At 42.2% G+C, this 18,025-nt stretch overlaps 1 protein-coding gene across 2 annotated transcripts in view; it reads left to right on the top strand.

Annotated features, from left to right (window-relative positions):
* LOC129724326 (roundabout homolog 2-like) overlaps window positions 1-18,025 on the top strand; it is a 521,020-nt gene that overhangs the window by 357,367 nt on the left and 145,628 nt on the right. For both annotated transcript variants that reach the window (XM_055679088.1, XM_055679087.1), the window contains exon 4: window positions 16,972-17,274. In XM_055679088.1, coding sequence (XP_055535063.1) covers window positions 16,972-17,274 — 303 coding nt within the window. The remainder of the gene's footprint in view (window positions 1-16,971; window positions 17,275-18,025) is intronic.

The following is an 18,025-nucleotide window of genomic DNA, read 5'->3' as shown; positions in this document are numbered from 1 at the left end:
TGTACTATTGAAAATAGTCAAGCCTTGTCAAAACGAAAAATTCGACCTCTGATTGGTCGTTTTATGCTTGCTTCCCAAGCACGGTCGACAGGATCATATACCTTGCAATTGAAAACATGCTATTTGGCCTATATAAGAGCCTGTTTCAGCCGGAGCCGCTCATAATAGTTCTAGACATTCCTTAGCAGCAGCACTAGCCCTGTGATTGGTCACCACGTCTTCAGGAGCAGCGCGGTTTTTCTCAGCGTGTGTCGCCAGACAGCCATTATTCCCCCCGTGTTGGGGCAGCATGAAGATTGCCATTAGGAAATCCAATTTTGGAAATCAAAACGCCTTTTTCAAGGCAAATAAACAAGTCATTGGAAGTTAATAATTTTTGTCAACGCAAGCAAGCATTCTGTGTTGCATATTAGCAATTTAAATTTGTCGCACCCGTCTAAATTACTGAATGTGAAATAGCTTTCACAGTGCATGTTGTCCGTGTATCTTAATTCCCCCAATGTTAGGGCAGCTCAAAGTTTGTAATTAGCAACCGATTTTGAACCGCAAAATGCTTTTTTCAAGGCAAATAAAAAAATAATTGAAGGTTTATAATTTTCTGGCATCAACACAAGCGGACATTCTGTGCGGGATGCAATCAAATTCTGTTGTAGTTGTCTAATTTTTACTTTATTTAGTAAACCCCCCACGGTAGGGGCAGCGCAAAGGCTGCGATCAGCATAACCGACATTTAATAATAAACTGCCCTGTTAGAACGCATTCACAAAAGCAGTTAGTTCGATGCAGAGCTAATATGAAGTCGATTTAATCAATCAGCATAAACAGAATTTCGTCGTCTCCCAGCTGCCAAGTTGCAACATGATGCAACACGCAACAGCGAGCAAACGAAATCGCTTGATGTTACAAACCGCAATAAGATACGGGTTAAAACCGTTGTGTGTGTGAGAGCACCATCGGTGTTTATTCGCTGGATACAAAAACCAAATGCGAATTGTGGAATAATTCGTCTAAAGAACATAAGGAAATGGTAAACCTGAACTGAAAGGCGTGGCCTATTACGTAGCACCCTTCGGCTATAAAAGAGTGTTTCTGGGAAAACTAGCTACATTCATAAGTCGGATGGTGAACTGGATGGACCGTCCACAACGTTGACAGCAGTAACAGCAGATATCGACACTCAGCAGTAACAGACCATAGCAGCGGGTCGCGCCTGTGGCTGCCTTCAAATTAAACAAATGACTTGCCTTGTGGTTGATCACCACGTTTCAGGCCTCTGCCAGGCTGAACGCCAACGCGAGCGATCGGGCGAGATTTTTGCGGTACATCAGCCGGCACTTCCTCTGATGGAAAAGTAGGATCATTTTTTTTAGAAGAATATTACTGTCGGTAATATTACAGAGATGCGATTGCATCATATCCGATATGGAATTGAACGATTGTTCTTTTGAGGACAAATAAAACACTTCATTTGAAGAGTTTATAGCTTTGGGTACCAGTAGCAGTATGGTAACAGCCTCAGCGGTAGGTGCAGCCGGTACTTCCCTAAGGCCGATGTAATAAGGAAGTAAATGGAAGCGGCACGGCGAAACAGTTCGGGTGTTCTTAGACGCGCGTCATTTTTCGTACGATAGCGGCGGTATTAGCGGTAGATGCATTTGCCAACACTTACTCCAGTAAAGCCGTGTCTAATTTTCAATGTAAAAACACCTTTCTATTGTGTTGGCCGTACGCATTAGGCCTCTGCCAGGCTAAACGCGATAAGCGGCGCGAACCGATACGCCGGCCGTAGGTCAATTTACAGCCGTAAGTAGAGCTGTGTATAAGTATTCTACTTCAACCTTGCGGTCGTGGCTTTGCACACAACCCTCCTGTGATTTTTCATTCTAAAATTTGTTCGTCAAACGATGCCAAATACGGTTAAGTTTTGTTTCACAAAGACTTGTTTCAAATTTCACAAAAAAAACTAGGTTATAAGCTGATGTGTCTCTGAAATTTAAAGAACAACATGCTCCATAGCTGTTGACAAAGAGATTTTGACCTGTAATTTTAAACGCTAATTTTTCAATCTTTTGGACTGTGAATATCGAGTTGTGTCACTGCCGCACGAAACGTACAATAAGAAAGGAATGTTAAAACGTAGTCTTTACTTTTTTAAAGACCGAGTGTACCTCTGCATCCCTACAAAAACCACGGAAGGGAGTTTTGTTAGAGAGGTTTGTTTTTGATCAGGATTCACTTTGATATGACCATGATTTTCTTGGAATAATGTAACGCTATAATTATGAACATGTACAGATAATGTAAGAATAATGAAAATGATTTGTAAAGTACAATAGAAAGTATTAGGTCATGTAAAGAAGATCTAGTTCTGCTGTCTTCCATAGCTGAAATATTCAAATTTTTAACGTAGAAAACACAAAAAAATACAGTTGACTCCCTATGAAACGACATTTTTATAACGACAAATCTCGCGACATTCTCAAAGCCCCTCAGTTTTATACTGAAAATCTTCGGTTTTATTGCGACATTTCGCTATTACGACCTTCCTCTATAACGGCATACCAAAACTGATACTTGTCATTCTTCATTGCGACACTAGTACAGTCGAATCGCATTGCTAAATCTATATCGACATTCTCAACGGTACCTTCTGTTTTACATATATGAAAAATCTTCGTATTATTGCGACATTTCGCTATAACAACAGTCACTTGCGATGTCGCTATAAAGGGATTTGACTGTAATGCGAAAACAAAAAGATTCGAAAAACATTTGGAAAGTGTCCGTTATATTGTGTTCCCAAAAAAAGTGATAAACTTTCATGAAACTAATTCATTACACGTCAATCAACGGGCTGAACCAATCTGCGGCTGAAAACATGAAATAAAATAGGTTATTACAACAATATGGCAGCGCTTGTACAGACGTGTCGCTTCTTTCTACAACCATTCACCGCAAAAAGTTATCCCAACAGCTCATCCATACGTTCACGCACCTACCACACCTACGAACGTTATCGGCAAAATGTGGAAAAATCGGAGCATCGAGATTCAACAATTCATAGGTCGAGCGAAACAGAAACGGCTATAGACCATTTTATGAGACGTTTCAGGACTCAATTCATGAATAAAATTTTGACAGAAAATATGGAACTGCTGGCAATCTGGCATAACGCACGTAAAAGCAACATCAACATCATCAAATACCATGTATCCTATCCTACCAGTACGTAAAATCGTCTATCTTTTCGGGTTTCAATTGATTTTTTTCGGTGAGATTTATTAAAAACAAAACAACTAAATAGTTTACGTTTCAGCTTACTAATTTTTCAGCCATCCTCAGAACTTTAATTATACGAAAAAAAAAATACAAATTAAAATAATGTCACATATTCTTCGAAATTTCACAAATGTTACAAGACTTACAAACTATTTTTTCGTGTGCATCACCGTGTGGATCCCTCTAACTTCTATCCATTCTCATTTTGCGCGCGTTGTCGATCAGCAGGTTGATTTTTGTTCTCGTACACCTCTCTGAGTTTTTTAACCATGCCAATGTATGTATTGGAGAACCCCAGTGCATCGCGTTGTAGATTCACTGATCTGTTCCCGCTCAGCTTAATGTGGAGAGCCTCCGCCGATATTCTGCTTTGCTCTCTGGTAATCTGCTCTAGTATTCGAGTGCGGGAGAAATCGAACTCGTGTCCGTTCTCTATTGCGTGTTGCGCTAAGCCTGTTGTAGTTGTTTGTCTCCGTACGTCATATCGATGTTGGGCGAGGCGCTTTTCCAGCGTTTGTGAAGTTTGCCCCACGTATTCCTTGTCTGGACAAGCTCCACATGGTACGCTATATACCAAGTTAGTTTTTTGCATTTTTGGTATGTTGTCTTTAAGTTTTGATCTTTTCGGGTTTCAATTGATTTTTTTCGGTGAGATTTATTAAAACAAAACAACTAAATAGTTTACGTTACGTTTGAGAAGTTAGAGGGATCCACACGGTGATGCACACGAAAAAATAGTTTTTCTGAGGATGGCTGAAAAATTAGTAAGCTGAAACGTAAACTATTTAGTTGTTTTGTTTTAATAAATCTCACCGAAAAAAATCAATTGAAACCCAAAAAGATTAAAGTTACGGTGATTCGAACCCGGAGACCTTTAAGTTTTGAGAAAACAGTGTTCTTAACTTGGTCCCGAGGTTTGTGCGACGCGATGATGTTATGTTTGCGTAGTACTTTACCCACCTTCTCGCTCAGACATGGGATATACGGTAACGATACATATTTAGTTCTCCCTCTGGTCTCCCGCCTATCTTCGAGAGTATTGTACGCTGCATGGACTCGTTGTTTGAGTATTCGCTGTAGGAAATGTGTCGGGTAGTTGTTCAGCAGTAGTATCGATTTAGCTTTTTGTATGCTTACAACTCTGCTCTCGACGTCCGTCAGTTCAATTGCTCGGTCGAAAAGTGCGATTGCAGAGTTTTTCTTGTGGGCAGATGGGCTTTTCGATGTGAAGTCTAGGTACCGACCTTTTTCGTGTTTCGGAAACCACATTTTCGTTATTTTTGCTTCTGTCCTTGTTAGTGTTATGTCCAAAAACCTCAGTGAACCGGATTGTTCCTTCTCCACCGTGAATTTGAGTGACGCTTCCATCGTGTTAAATTCACGTGCAACGGCATCAATTTCGTCTTCTTTCCCTATCACGAAGCAGTCATCAACGTATCGTTTGTAAGTTGTCAACGAGATTCCCTTGTGATGTAGTTTTGCCATGCATTCTTGTTCCAGTTTTTCCATAACGATATTTGCAACTACAGGTGATAAAGGTGAGCCCATTGGGACGCCAAATCGTCTATACACGTTTGCCAGTGTATGTACGGGAAATGTCACTAATCTTCATAAGCAAACGCATAAAGAATGTATGATAAAGATCGCAAAAAAAACTGCAGGGAAAACCCCAAATATTGCAATCCACACACGCGACATTTTCTTGCACTTTTAGTGCGACGTAAGATAAGGCGTTGAATATATTTTACTGGGTATGAGTTCGAATATCGACACATAACAAAATCGAAACAATAATTTGTATTTATCTTACTGAATCCATTGAAATAGTTGAGGGGAGCTGGTAGCCACAAGGTTACAGAGTCCGCCTTGATAAGCAGATGGTCGTGAGTTCGAATCTTGTAAGAAGCAGGCCATTTTTAATTATCAAAGGACTTAAGCATGGGTTAGTTCTCAGGCTCCTCATCACCACACCATCACCACTCCCTAGAATTACCTAGAGATAGAGAACATTTATATGCTTCTGAAATAACTTTGCTCTTGCATCGATAGAACCGCGATACACACATAACCCTTCACTCCGTTCTCGTAATGAAATAACATCTGTACGTCTCTGGGATTGGCTTTTGGGTCGACGAACGCGCGCGTCGTAGCTCTCTCGAAGTCGATAGAATTAAAATCGCGATACGGTGAAATTTCGAAAAGGAATGCGACAAACACACTAACACAAATATCCTCCATACCCGTGATGCTTGTGGAGTGTGCAGGAGTATATCCGTATTCCTTCCTTCCTTTGATCTACGTTCTGGACCGGCAGGCGTTGGTACTGATCAGCATGCAGGGATCATTGGAGATGCACATCGAATAGCTAAAAATCCCAAGCAATAATTGATAAAAAAATCCATGTGCAATTCCGGTCGATCCTGGTCAGTAACGAAGTGGCAACCGATGGTGATCAATCAATCTCAAGCAAGCTCAAGCTGAATCCATTGAAATAGTTGCATAATCGAGCAGCAACCACTTACAACATACACACTAGTTTTAGCAAAAAAAAAAAACTGTTGAAAAACACCTGAAATGTAAACTTTAGTAAGCAGATGATTCAAATTCTGATTTCAGAGGGAATTGGAGCAAGATTGGAATTAGGACACCCGTCTCTAAATTCGATTAGACTAACAACTCTAAAGTACTAATTCATTTAGAATTACAATCGCTCTTTTCCAATTTTCCCTTCCAACAAACGCAGCTCCTTTTCAGATACACTTAATCTTCATCCTTGTAAGGTGCTGTTATATTCAGATGAAATATTTCAGGTGCTGAAAATCCAACTAAATAATCTTCACCGTTTCTTTGGTGTAGCGAAAATGAAAATCAAACAGCACAGCTTATCTAAATGAAACCCAAAAATCGACCTAAGACCTGCCTTTCCATAGCCGGTTTCTGTCGGGATAGTATTTTTACATCCATCACTAGTTATGTAATGTCGTTGTACTCAAAGTTATAGTTCACTCAACAAAATTCAGAGCAATAAATTTCCAGAAAATTCGAAACGGTGAAAATCAAAAGAACGGACGACTTGGCTCTCTTTTTAACTGCATTGCATGACAGTGAAATAATTCCTTACCCCTGTGACATTGACGGTGGCTATTTTGCACTTTCATGCTTTTACATAAAGGGCCCTGAAAAATGTCATCCGGAACTTTTATTAAATCACTAGCTGACCCGGCAAACTTCGTCCCGCCTTTTTTAGTGTTTAATTTAATAATTTTAAACATTTCAAATTCATTGATTCCTTGCGATTCGATTATATCGTTAAAAAATAATTGGTTTTATCGGAATGACAACATCCTCGACTTTTTGCTTTTGTACATGACCTCTATTCCGGATATATATTTTCGTTGTTTTCCAGAAAAGGTGTCCAGGATCAATGCTTGGCTTCTCTACATCATTTCGATTACGGACATATCTATATGTGGTAGTATTCAATTATTTTCGGCCGATTCCCAGAAGTTGCCATTTTTTAATTCAAACTGTTGTCTAAGGTCAATTTATAGCTCCATGCATCATTATGGATCCGGTGATACTCATATTGGGTGGTATTTGGTCACTTTAGGCTGTTTTCCGGACACCGGAAGTCGCCATCTTACAATTCAAAATGTTGTCTGAGGTCGATTTGTGGCTTCAGTGCATCATAACAATTCCGGAAATACGCATATTGGGTGGTATTTGGTAATTTGCCGCTGTTTTTTGGAAACCGGAAGTCGCCATCTTGGATTTCAAAATGGCATTTGGAAACAATTTCCGGCCTCCGTGCGTCAATCTGATTAAAGAAACGCTCATATTGAGTGGTATTTGGTCACTTTAGGCTGTTTTCCGGACACCGGAAGTCGCCATCTTACAATTCAAAATGTTGTCTGAGGTCGATTTGTAGCTTCAGTGCATCAAAACAATTTCGGAAATACCCATGTTGGGTCATTTGCCGCTATTTTTCAGAAACGGGAAGTCGCCATCTTGGATTTCGAGATGGTATTTGAAGACATGCCAGAAAAAGGAATGGTGTCGAAACATTATTGACATGTTTGTTACACCTAAAAACATTCACCTGCCAAATTTGGTTATATTTGTATGGGTTTCATTTGTATGGGACCCCTCCCTTATAGAAGAGAGAGGGGTGTCAAACCATTATGGATATATTTGTTACCCCTAAAAACAATCACCTACCAAATTTGGTTCCATTTAGTTGGTTAGTTCTCGAGATGTGCAGAAATTTGTGTTTCATTTGTTATGAACCCCTCCCTCACAGAAGAGGGAGGGGAATCGAACCACTATGGACATACTTGTTACCTCTAAAAATATTCGCATACCAAATTTGGTTGTATTTGGTTAATTGGTTCTCGAACTGTGCGAAATTCGTGTTTATTTTGTATGGGACCTCTCCCTTGTAGAAGAGGGAGGGGTGTCAAACCATTATGGATATATTCGATACCCCTAAAAACATCCACCTACCAAATTTGGTTCTATTTACTTGGTTAGTTTTCGAGATGTGCAGAAGTTTGTGTTTCATTTATATGGGACCCCTCCCTTCCAGAAGAGGGAAGGGTGTCGAATCAACATGGACACATTTGTTACTCCTCGAAACCCTGGAACTCATCGTGATCGCCAAATCCCTAAAGGTGAGCAAGGCACCGGGACCGGATGGTATCCCTAACCTGGCGATCAGGCTGGCGATATAAACGGCCCCCGGGCTGTTCAGGGCAGTCATGCAGAGGTGCCTGGATGATTGTCTCTTTCCGGACAGGTGGAAGCGGCAGAGACTGGTCTTATTGCCGAAGGCTGGGAAACCGCCAGGGGACCCATCGGCATATAGGCCTATCTGCCTGCTGGACACCGGGCAAGGTGCTTGAGAGGATCATCCTCAACAGACTGGTGAGGTACACGGAGGGTGTACACGGTCTGGCAAGTAACCAGTTCGGCTTCCGGAAGGGCAGGTCCACGCTGGACGCAATCTCTTCCGTCATCAAGACGGCGGAGGTAGCAATCCAGCGCAAGAGAAGGGGAATACGCTACTGCGCAATCGTCACACTCGACGTGAAGAATGCGTTCAATGGTGCCAGTTGGGACTCCATAGCGCTCGCGCTCAGGAGCATCCATGTACCGGTGTCGCTGTACAAGATTCTGGAAAATTATTTCCAGAATCGAATACTTGTTAACGACACGGAGGAGGGTCAGAAGTGCGTCCCAATTACCGCAGGAGTTCCGCAAGGTTCTATCCTGGGCCCGGTGTTGTGGAGTGTCATGTATGACGGAGTGTTGAAACTCAAGTTCCCTGTAAGGGTTGTGATCGTCGGCTTTGCAGACGACATAACGCTGGAGGTTTACGGCGAGTCTATCGAGGAGGTCGAGTTGACGGCCGCGCACTGTATACGCAAGGTCGAGGACTGGATGCGCTCCAGGAAACTGGAGCTCGCGCATCATAAGACGGAGGTCACGGTTGTGAACAACCGTAAATCGGAGCAACAGGCGGTGGTCAGAGTCGGAGACTGCACCATCACCTCGAAGCGATCCCTGAAGCTCTTGGGGGTTATGGTGGACGACAAGCTCACGTTCGGGAGTCACGTCGACTATGCCTGTAAGAGGGCCTCATCGGCTATAGCAGCACTATCTCGTATGATGTCCAATAGCTCAGCGGTTTATGGCAGCAAGCGAAGACTTCTTGCCAGCGTGGTTTCGTCCATACTTAGGTATGGTGGGCCAGTGTGGTCCAGAGCGCTAGGTACTAACAGTTACCGTGGTAAACTGGAAAGCACCTACAGGCTCATGTGCCTGAGAGTTGCGAGTGCGTATCGTACGGTGTCATACGATGCAATCTGTGTCTTGTCCGGCATGATGCCTATCAGCATCGCCATCAAGGAGGACAGAGAGTGTTTCGACCAACGTGACACAAGGGGCATACGAGGTACCAGAAGGTCATTCTCGATGCTCCGCTGGCAGCGGGAATGGTCCAACTCCACAAAGGGCAGACGCACCGACTCATACCGGAGATATCCGGCTGGGTCGGGAGACGACATGGTGAAGTGAACTTCCACCTGACACAAATCCTGTCAGGCCATGGTTGTTTCAGGCAATATCTGCACAGGTTCGGACACGCGGTGTCCCCCATGTGTCCCGAGTGCGTGGAGGAGGAGGAGACTGCTGAGCATGTCTTCTTCGTATGCCCCCGTTTCGTAAGAGCGAGGAGCAACATGATGGCTGTGAGCGGGCCTGGCACTACTCCGGACAATCTAGTCCGGAGGATGTGCGACGACCCGGACATCTGGAACGCGGTCTGTGCGGCCGCCTCTCAGATTGTTCTGGAGCTGCAACGTGTGTGGCGGGTCAACCACCAACACGCCAGTGGTAGCTAATTACCAGTCTCCAGGTAGTTAGCTAGGAGGTTATAAGAGTAAAGAGGGTGCATCACGCACAAAAGCCACTCCCCGACGTAATACTTAACCGTCGTTCCGGGAAGACCAGAGCTGGAGACTGGAGGGGTTTTAGTGGGTCGGGACAGGGAACAGTAGGTGCCTGAGCGAGTGTAACTACCCCAGCATCTCTCCCCTAGTCTCATCCCCACACCCTGAGTTGTCTTCTCAGGTGTCTGTTTGCAGATTTCCCCGCCACCTTTAAAAAAAAAAAAAAAAAAAAAAAAAAAACTGTTACTCCTAAAAACATCCACATGCCAAATTTGGTTCCATTTGCTTGATTAGTTTTCGAGATGTGCAGAATTTTGTGTTTCATTTGTATGGGACCCCTCCCTTGCAGAAGAGGGAGGGGTCTCGTACTATCTCAGTCACCTTTCCCGGCCCCTAAAACCCCTATTTACAAAATTTCAAGCCGATCGGTTTGGTAGTTTCCAAGCCTATATGAATCAGACAGACAGACAGACAGGCAGACAGACAGAGCTGCACTTTTATATGTTTAGATTTTTTTCGTAAGAATGGTTCAAAACTTTGGGGTCAAGCCAGGAGTAACATTAAACTTGATTTAGTTAGGAAGTTTTGAGCTCATTTTGGAAATATAATGTACATCTGTGGGGTTGCGCCTCTTTGTGGTACAACTTGGATAACACCAAATAGACTCAACAATAGTTTCTATTAAGTAAGTACCGCATTTTCAATATCCTCTCCAATATCTCCAAGTTGCGGTATATAAAGGCGTGGCCAGCAATAGTGACTGTACACTGTAAAAAATCGACACGTTACTGCGAAGTGGATTCCACTTACATCTGTGCTAATAGATGAAACATTTCATATCCACACTTCAATTTGTTATGTCATGCATACCGAAATCAATCTTCTTACACTCAGATTTCAATGCTTACACACGTCAAATGCCAAAACACGTTAAAATACCGTGGATTCCAATGAAAATCGATATGGGTCGACATAATTGAATGATTAGGTTCGTTTATTGACATTCATATGTAAAGAGCATTAGGGATTAGCGTGCAAATTGTTTTCAGTGTAGGGCCTACTTCAGCCTAGATTGGTTCAAACATTACTAGCAAACGTTGTCCTTGTCATTGTCATTGACCCGAATCGAAACATCAAATGGATATCCGAGCAGCTTCCTGTTTTGAGAGGCTTCCAGCATATTCTTTTCTCTCGATTCCGCAGTAACAGAGAACCCAAAGCAGCATAACTTTGTAAGGTGAGAAAGCTACCTGAGTATTGTGCTGCACTTCCAAATTAGTCTGGAAACTTATTTGACATAGTTCATAAGAAAACAAGCTGGTCATTGTATTAAAATAAATACAGCATGTGAAGTTTCGATAACATATGCATGGCGGTTCTTGGTTTAATGTTACCCTGGAGATGCACGTAGCCATCGTTTGTTATGATACTGTCAGTTTATTAGTTCTTTTGTCCAATGGTCAATGGTCAATGTTAGGACTTCGTTCTTTTTGTCTAAATCATGGTCAGACCCCAGGCTATCAATGGAGATGTTATCAGAATGAATTTTAAAAGAAAATTTTGATTCAATTTCTTCGAAAACGCAATGCCGATGGTAGGTATGGGTTTTGGTCAGATGATCATCATATTCAGTCAATAAACGCAAACGTTCCCGAATAACCAGTCGTCTCCTTTTATACACACAATACGCAACTCAACGAATCTTTCTCAGTGTCGCCCAATCAAAGATTCCTATGAGATTTTAAGTTTCTTGGTGTACAAAAATAACTGGAGAGCATTAAACTAGAATAATCGCTTCATTATTCATCTCAACAGCCAGGTGCACCTATATTCATCTTTTTTCTCTCATTTGTCCAAGTTACCGTCAAAATTCTACAATTTTTTTAAAGTAAATCTATTTGCTTCTCCATTTTGTCCAGTGGTTGTAAGTTTTGCATTAAAAATATGGTAAAATTTGACAATAAATTGTCAAAAAGGCGTGATGAGACGAATATAGGTACTGAGACGAATATAGGTACGTGAAGTCTTATTCTGGCACAAAAAAAAAAAACTTCGTAGGAAAGCCGATTGTGGATCTTTTTCAAATATTTTTTGTTAATAGTGTATGTATCATCATTAGAAATAAATCAGTTTTTTATTAGGTATATTAGGTAACTTTTCTGACAAAAGCAGAAAAAAAATCAAAATTTTAGTTGTAACAGGTTACAGGTTACAGGTAGTAGTGAAGGAGTTATTTTGAAAAGGTGTGCTGATTGATACAAGAAGCGTGTTATCGAAAGCTACCTCAGTATTGAAAAAAGCGCTAACCGCTGTTTTTTTTTAATTTAATCGACTTCTCGATCAACGTTATTATCCAATGTAAAGCGGAATCAGTAGATTTACCCTCCTGATATGCATATTAATGCTCATGCAGGGGTATGTCCTTCAGATACTCACTGCGGATGTAGTTATTCGTATTTTTCCCGATTACCTTGTGGGCATCAGTCAAACAGGTCTGAATGCATTGGACGATGTTTTACCTCCAGCCATGATAACCACGCCCGATTTTTATGATGCTGACATCATAGCCTAAAACGAGTACCAGTTGATTGGAGTCTCCGTAAAAAGTCGACGTTTAGAATCATGGCAAATTAAAACTCCTTCTTGTTGTTTCCGATCGTAGTATCAATGTTCCGGATAACGCCATATTGCCCTTCTGCAAATACGTTTGGTGGCTTATGCGTTCTGTCAAATTATTTGAAATTCTTGGCGTAAAGCGGAATTATGTATCTCCTCTAGATCCCTACAAGTACCAGAGTCAATTTGGTTCTCGCGGTATTGGAAAAGGCTATCGGAAAAGGTGGGGCGTCATATACGGCCGATTCTCGATGAAGATCAGTGAACTGTTTTTCCTTGGTAAGGATACTGAATTCCACATCCAATGCTCCCTCAATTTCTTCCTCTCCTTCTTCAAATTTTTCAGCTGCATTCGATGGATACCCAGTGTACAGAGATCGCAGGTGCCAGACAGCGGCAGATACCGGGAACTCGATATTTCGCTCCTGCAACAGTTTGGCCTTGTTTAGACGGTTGGCCTACTTCCCACTTTTGATGATGTGAAGTCAAAAGGATTTCACTATAAACATGTCGAAATAAAACTCCTCGCGGTGGACTAGAAGGCTCCTTATTTTTAAACGCGATCAGTCTCACCGGTTGTTCGCACAAAAGTGATGCTAACTTTTCGATTCTTGTTCCTCTCAAGAAGCTTCTGGCGTGCAAAATCATCGCTCATAGCTTAACTGTTCGGAAGTGTTGCTAGCGGAATGGAAAGAACGAAAAAAACGGTATTTCACACTCTGATGGAGACTAGTCGTGGCGGAATCGTATATGCTCTACTAATAATTAATTACCGGAAGCAGTTGTTCGTATATTTTTATAATAGGACGTACTCACCTCTTCCATCTCCACACACTGCTGTGCAGGCGTTAGAATGTCTCAACACACACGGAAGATGTTTCAGCTGGATGTTCAACAACCTTCCAATAAGGTCCACATCGTCAGCGAAGCAGATGAACTGACTAGATTTATTAAAGATCGTGCCCAGCATGTTTAAGGCCGCACGTTTCCTAACCCCTTCAAGTGCAATATTGGGCAGAAGGCAGGAAAGACCGTTACCTTGTCGAAGTTACTTATGTGTTTCCAACGGGCTTGATAGCGTACCCGGAAACTTCACACATCACTGTACACCATACATCGTGGCCTTGATCAGTTTTATCAGTTCGACTGATAGATTATTTTCGTCCATAATATTTCACAGATCTACAAGGTTGAGTGTATTGTAAGTGGCCTTGAAGTGGCAGTGCGTGGGGACTTGATATTCGTGGAAATTTTGGACTCCTCCGGAATTTGTGCTATATTGGAGATCTTGACTATCAGACTGATGAAGTCGTACCTTCAACCATCTTGATCTTTGATTTTTGTTCAACTCAGGTGTTCATCGCAGTACTGCTTCCACCTGTCGATTACCTCATGTTCATCTGTCACGATTCGGGATACATAGAGTTTCTTGTAGAATTCACGCGTTTCTTAAGAACTATAGAGCTGCTCCATTTACTCACGCTCTGACTCTAACTTATCCAGGCGGATTTTTTTTTTCACAAATACAAACGGCAAAACATATATAGGTATCGCGCACTTAACAAACAGAAACAACGCGTGTGACCGTTTCCGCTATCGAAGCTAAACTGAACATCCACGATGGCTTCTTCCGCTGTCGACCAAAACAAACACGCTCGAATTTTGAAGCCACCACTCAGCACACCACTTTTTCACAACCAGAGGAAAGCTACGACCTATATAATCCTTACAATGAATCCACAAACATGTCATAAAAATTATCTAACCTAACAATGTTTTTTTCAACAAAACGTTCATTTGCAACGGCACAATACATAATTTGTTTAAAAGAGCCAGCAACTTACAATATTGTTCACAAACGAAAAATCGAACGAATTTAAACTAATTTACGTGAAAGATATTCATCGTCAGTGGTGAGCGATTGTCATGTTGGGTACACGCTCTTACAGCAGCACCTAAATTAGAGTGATTTTTACACACTCTTGCAGCGGTACCCAAAATTAAGGAAACGATGCTAAAATTGCAACCGCACAGGTTACACACTTCTTCTCGAACCAGACGTTACGTCGATTCCCCTCCACGCACCGATGCGCGGCGTTAATTACTCCAGTGGTCCTCTAGAGGGGCTTCGATGAGCTTTCTTTCACCCGGTAATACTGCCTAAAGGCTTTGTACGTTTTCTGTCAAGACTTCAGGTTGTCGCTCCAGTTTATACCCTGGCCGGCGAATGGCCATTAGACTGAGACACGGTTATATGGGCAAAAAGCGATGGTGTTATTTTTTCGCTCCCATGCACTTTTCATGTTCCTTTAAGGGTCCTATAACAACCGTGTAACTTTTCAGATCGATCGGTGATACGCCCGATTTGCGCCCGGTTTTTAAAGCTTCCATACGATTTTATATGACAAAAACCACTTTTTTAAACCTTTTTCTATACAGATGTCCAGTTGGCTCCTAAAAATATATCAATACATGATATTTATAGGAAATTTTCATAGAAAAAACTCTTCTTAAGACCGCAAGGCACTACCTTGCTTGTGAAAAAAGATATTCACCCCAGACTGATTAAATATCTGACGAACGGCTCACCATTGAATTTTACTAGCAATACTGCTGTAGCATGCTGCTGTTGCAAATTCAACCATGTGATGAGAAATGATATCGCTTAAATTTATCTTGGAGGCTTCCCTAAAGATACTATGAGCAAAAATCACACTTTGAAAATTAATTCCACTCGAAATCATTTCTCATACTTGAGCAAGTTTGCAATAGCAGCATACTGTAGCAGTGCTGCTGGAAAATTTCAATGGTGAGCCGTTCGTCAGACATTCAATCAGTTTGGGGTGAATAACTGTTTCTACGAGCATCGTAGCGCCTTACGGTCCTCAGAAGAATTTTTTTCAGGAAAATTTCCTACAAACATCATGTATCCATATATTTTTAGGAGTCAACTGGACATTTATAGAGAAAAAGTTTTGAAAAAGTGGATTTTCCCATATAAAATCGCATGGAAACTTTAAAAATCGGGCGCAAATCGAGCGTTTCACCGATCGATCTGAAAAGTTACACAGTTGTTATGGGACCCATAAGGAACACGGAAAGTGCACGGGAGCTAACATTAATTTTTTTTCCTACCCTAAAGGCCACGTTCTTTGGGGCGGCGAAATCAATCAGTTGAAGGCCGTTTTCGTTTGTGAACTGATGTGAGCTGAACTTTCCATTAACCACTCTGAATTCTCTCTGCTTGTCGACCTGGGCGTTGAGATCTCTGCGAACGATTTTGACGTTACATTCCAGGCAGCTCCAAAGCAAAAAAAAACAAAGCCTTGGTGCTACATTCCGATACGGAACTTGACCTTCTGTTAAACTATACACAGACTTCGCAGCCAACCGTTAAGTGTACAGGACAATTGTGGGGCTAGCGCTACGGTCTTACTGACACACACAGTCTCTCCCGAGTCAAGACTCGAACCTACGACGACTGGCTTGTTAGGCCAGCATCGTACCTCGAGACCAGCTGAGGAGGACCAGGCAGCTCCACTTGAGCGTAAAAGGCGTCTTTAGAGTGTTAGTTATTTCCTAGGTAAGTGCTGTGCACGTTAATGATGCTAATATTGATTAAACGGCCTCTAATCCTCAACTTGTACTTTCTGTTGTCGATTAGCCACCACTCAATCACGCGCTTCTGAATTTCGTCCATCACAATTAATTGAGCCCAGCTCTGGTAGAATGTGTAACTATCTCTCTACGTATGTGTCGATACTTTCTTCCAGCTTACTTCCTGCAGCGCTAGAATATCGAACTTCGGACCCTCATTAAGTTGAAACGGAGACTGGCAGTTCCATGACATAAATTATCAATCATAAGTTCGTTTTTGTTGCCTGGGTTTGTCCTGGTCCGTATTTACATTATTTGTTTTTGTTTTTTTTTTGCACTGATGATTTCAACGGCTGGGCCTACAACAACACCCTGTCTCGCCGGAGGTACTTAGTATTTACCTAGAGCTTGAATTCAAAGATGTGTTATATCTTTGTCCATATATGAAAAAAAGCAAGAGTTCAATAGGGTCACATTTTGACCGCAAATAAACCGTACATCGGATCTACTCAATTTGCATTTCAGCCGGGAATTGTACCTAGGATTGGACCTATCCTTCGTTATTATGAATAGACGGAATTTGAATTCGGCATGTGAACCAGGGTGTGGATTCAAATAGATGTGAGATAAAACTATAATTTTATTCAAAATCTACAGTTATAATCTAACTGTCATATATATTTCGATTCGGGTTGAGAATTAAATGTGCTTCAAAATTTACGTTTGAAAATGAAATTCGAATTTGTTTGGACTTCATAAAAGTGAGATTATAGCTTTCATAACATTGGTGATCTCAGACCGGAAATTTAAGTCGGAAGAGTTCTTATTGAGATATAGGGTGTTCTGACACTTGTCTCTAACCAGAACTTGGGCTTAAAGAGCAGTTTGAATGTAAATTTGAAAAAATGCAGGGTTTGATTGTAAACGAAATGTGAGATTCCAGGTACACTAATAAATCAGTTTCCTCGTGAAATTAAACACTATTTCAGTAAATTCAATCGCAATAATTACATTTCTTCACCCCTTCCAGTACTCCGCGACGAATTCCGGGTGGAACCGAAAGACACCCGGGTGGCGGCCGGCGAGACGGCCCTGCTGGAATGCGGCGCCCCCAAGGGCAATCCGGAGCCCACCATCAGCTGGAAGAAGGACGAAATAATGCTCGACCTGGACGACTATCGGTCGAGCAAGGAACCGGCCCGGGTTCGGATCGTGGACGGTGGAAATCTGCTGATCAGCGACGTTCGACCAACCGACGAGGGGCGGTACCTGTGTATCGCGCAAAACATGGTCGGCTCCCGGGAGAGTTCCTCCGCCAAATTGACAGTACAAGGTAGGTGTTCTCGTTCCGAGCCCACGATCGGGGCCGGGTAATTAATTGTTGGACAACCTTACGAATCAATATTCTCGGTGGGTTCTCGCTTCGGGGGACGGAAAATAAATAAGTTGTAATGGTAATTGGTCCACCTTCTGAACCCTGGATACCTGGAGCAAGCGACTCAGTTCCAAGGACTTTGTATGATTAATGTCAATGAGTCAGACTTCGGCCGCTTCGGTGACTTTCTGGAAATTTGTTAGCTAGGAGTTTTCTCCGCGGACTAGGTTTAACCTGCAGTACAAATTGCAACTAAGAAAAATAAAACAGATAATGCATAATTTAGCCGGAAGCAACGGTGTTCGAAGCTGCTTGCTATCTCATCGATGGCTGCACTTTAGTGCCGTGTAACGCGTTTTTACCCGCCTCTCGATCGATCGCTGCTGGCTGCGAAACTGGGAGCGTAACGAAATCAATAATTAAAGCAATTACACCACGACGACAAAGACGAGGATGACGACGACGTTCGATCCATGATCATTTTGCTTTGCTGGTCCCGTTCTGTCAGCGATTTATTACCGTGCTCCTCGTTCCAAGTCGCATCGGCTTGGGCAAGTAGCAAGGCATGGCGTCACCGTCGGAGTTGGCGCCTCGGGGATGCTTTTGATGGGATGAGAAATTCGACCGTTCGGTTCGGAGATTAATGGCATAGTGGAATTTCGGTAAAAATCTTACTTCCCATCCCAGGGCTAGTCAAATTGCTTTTGAA

The sequence above is a fragment of the Wyeomyia smithii genome, chromosome 2 (genome assembly GCF_029784165.1).
Source record: "Wyeomyia smithii strain HCP4-BCI-WySm-NY-G18 chromosome 2, ASM2978416v1, whole genome shotgun sequence".
NCBI classification, from domain to species: domain Eukaryota; kingdom Metazoa; phylum Arthropoda; class Insecta; order Diptera; family Culicidae; genus Wyeomyia; species Wyeomyia smithii.
Note: the sequence above shows the minus strand (reverse complement) of the source record. Positions and strands in the feature narration are given on the sequence as shown.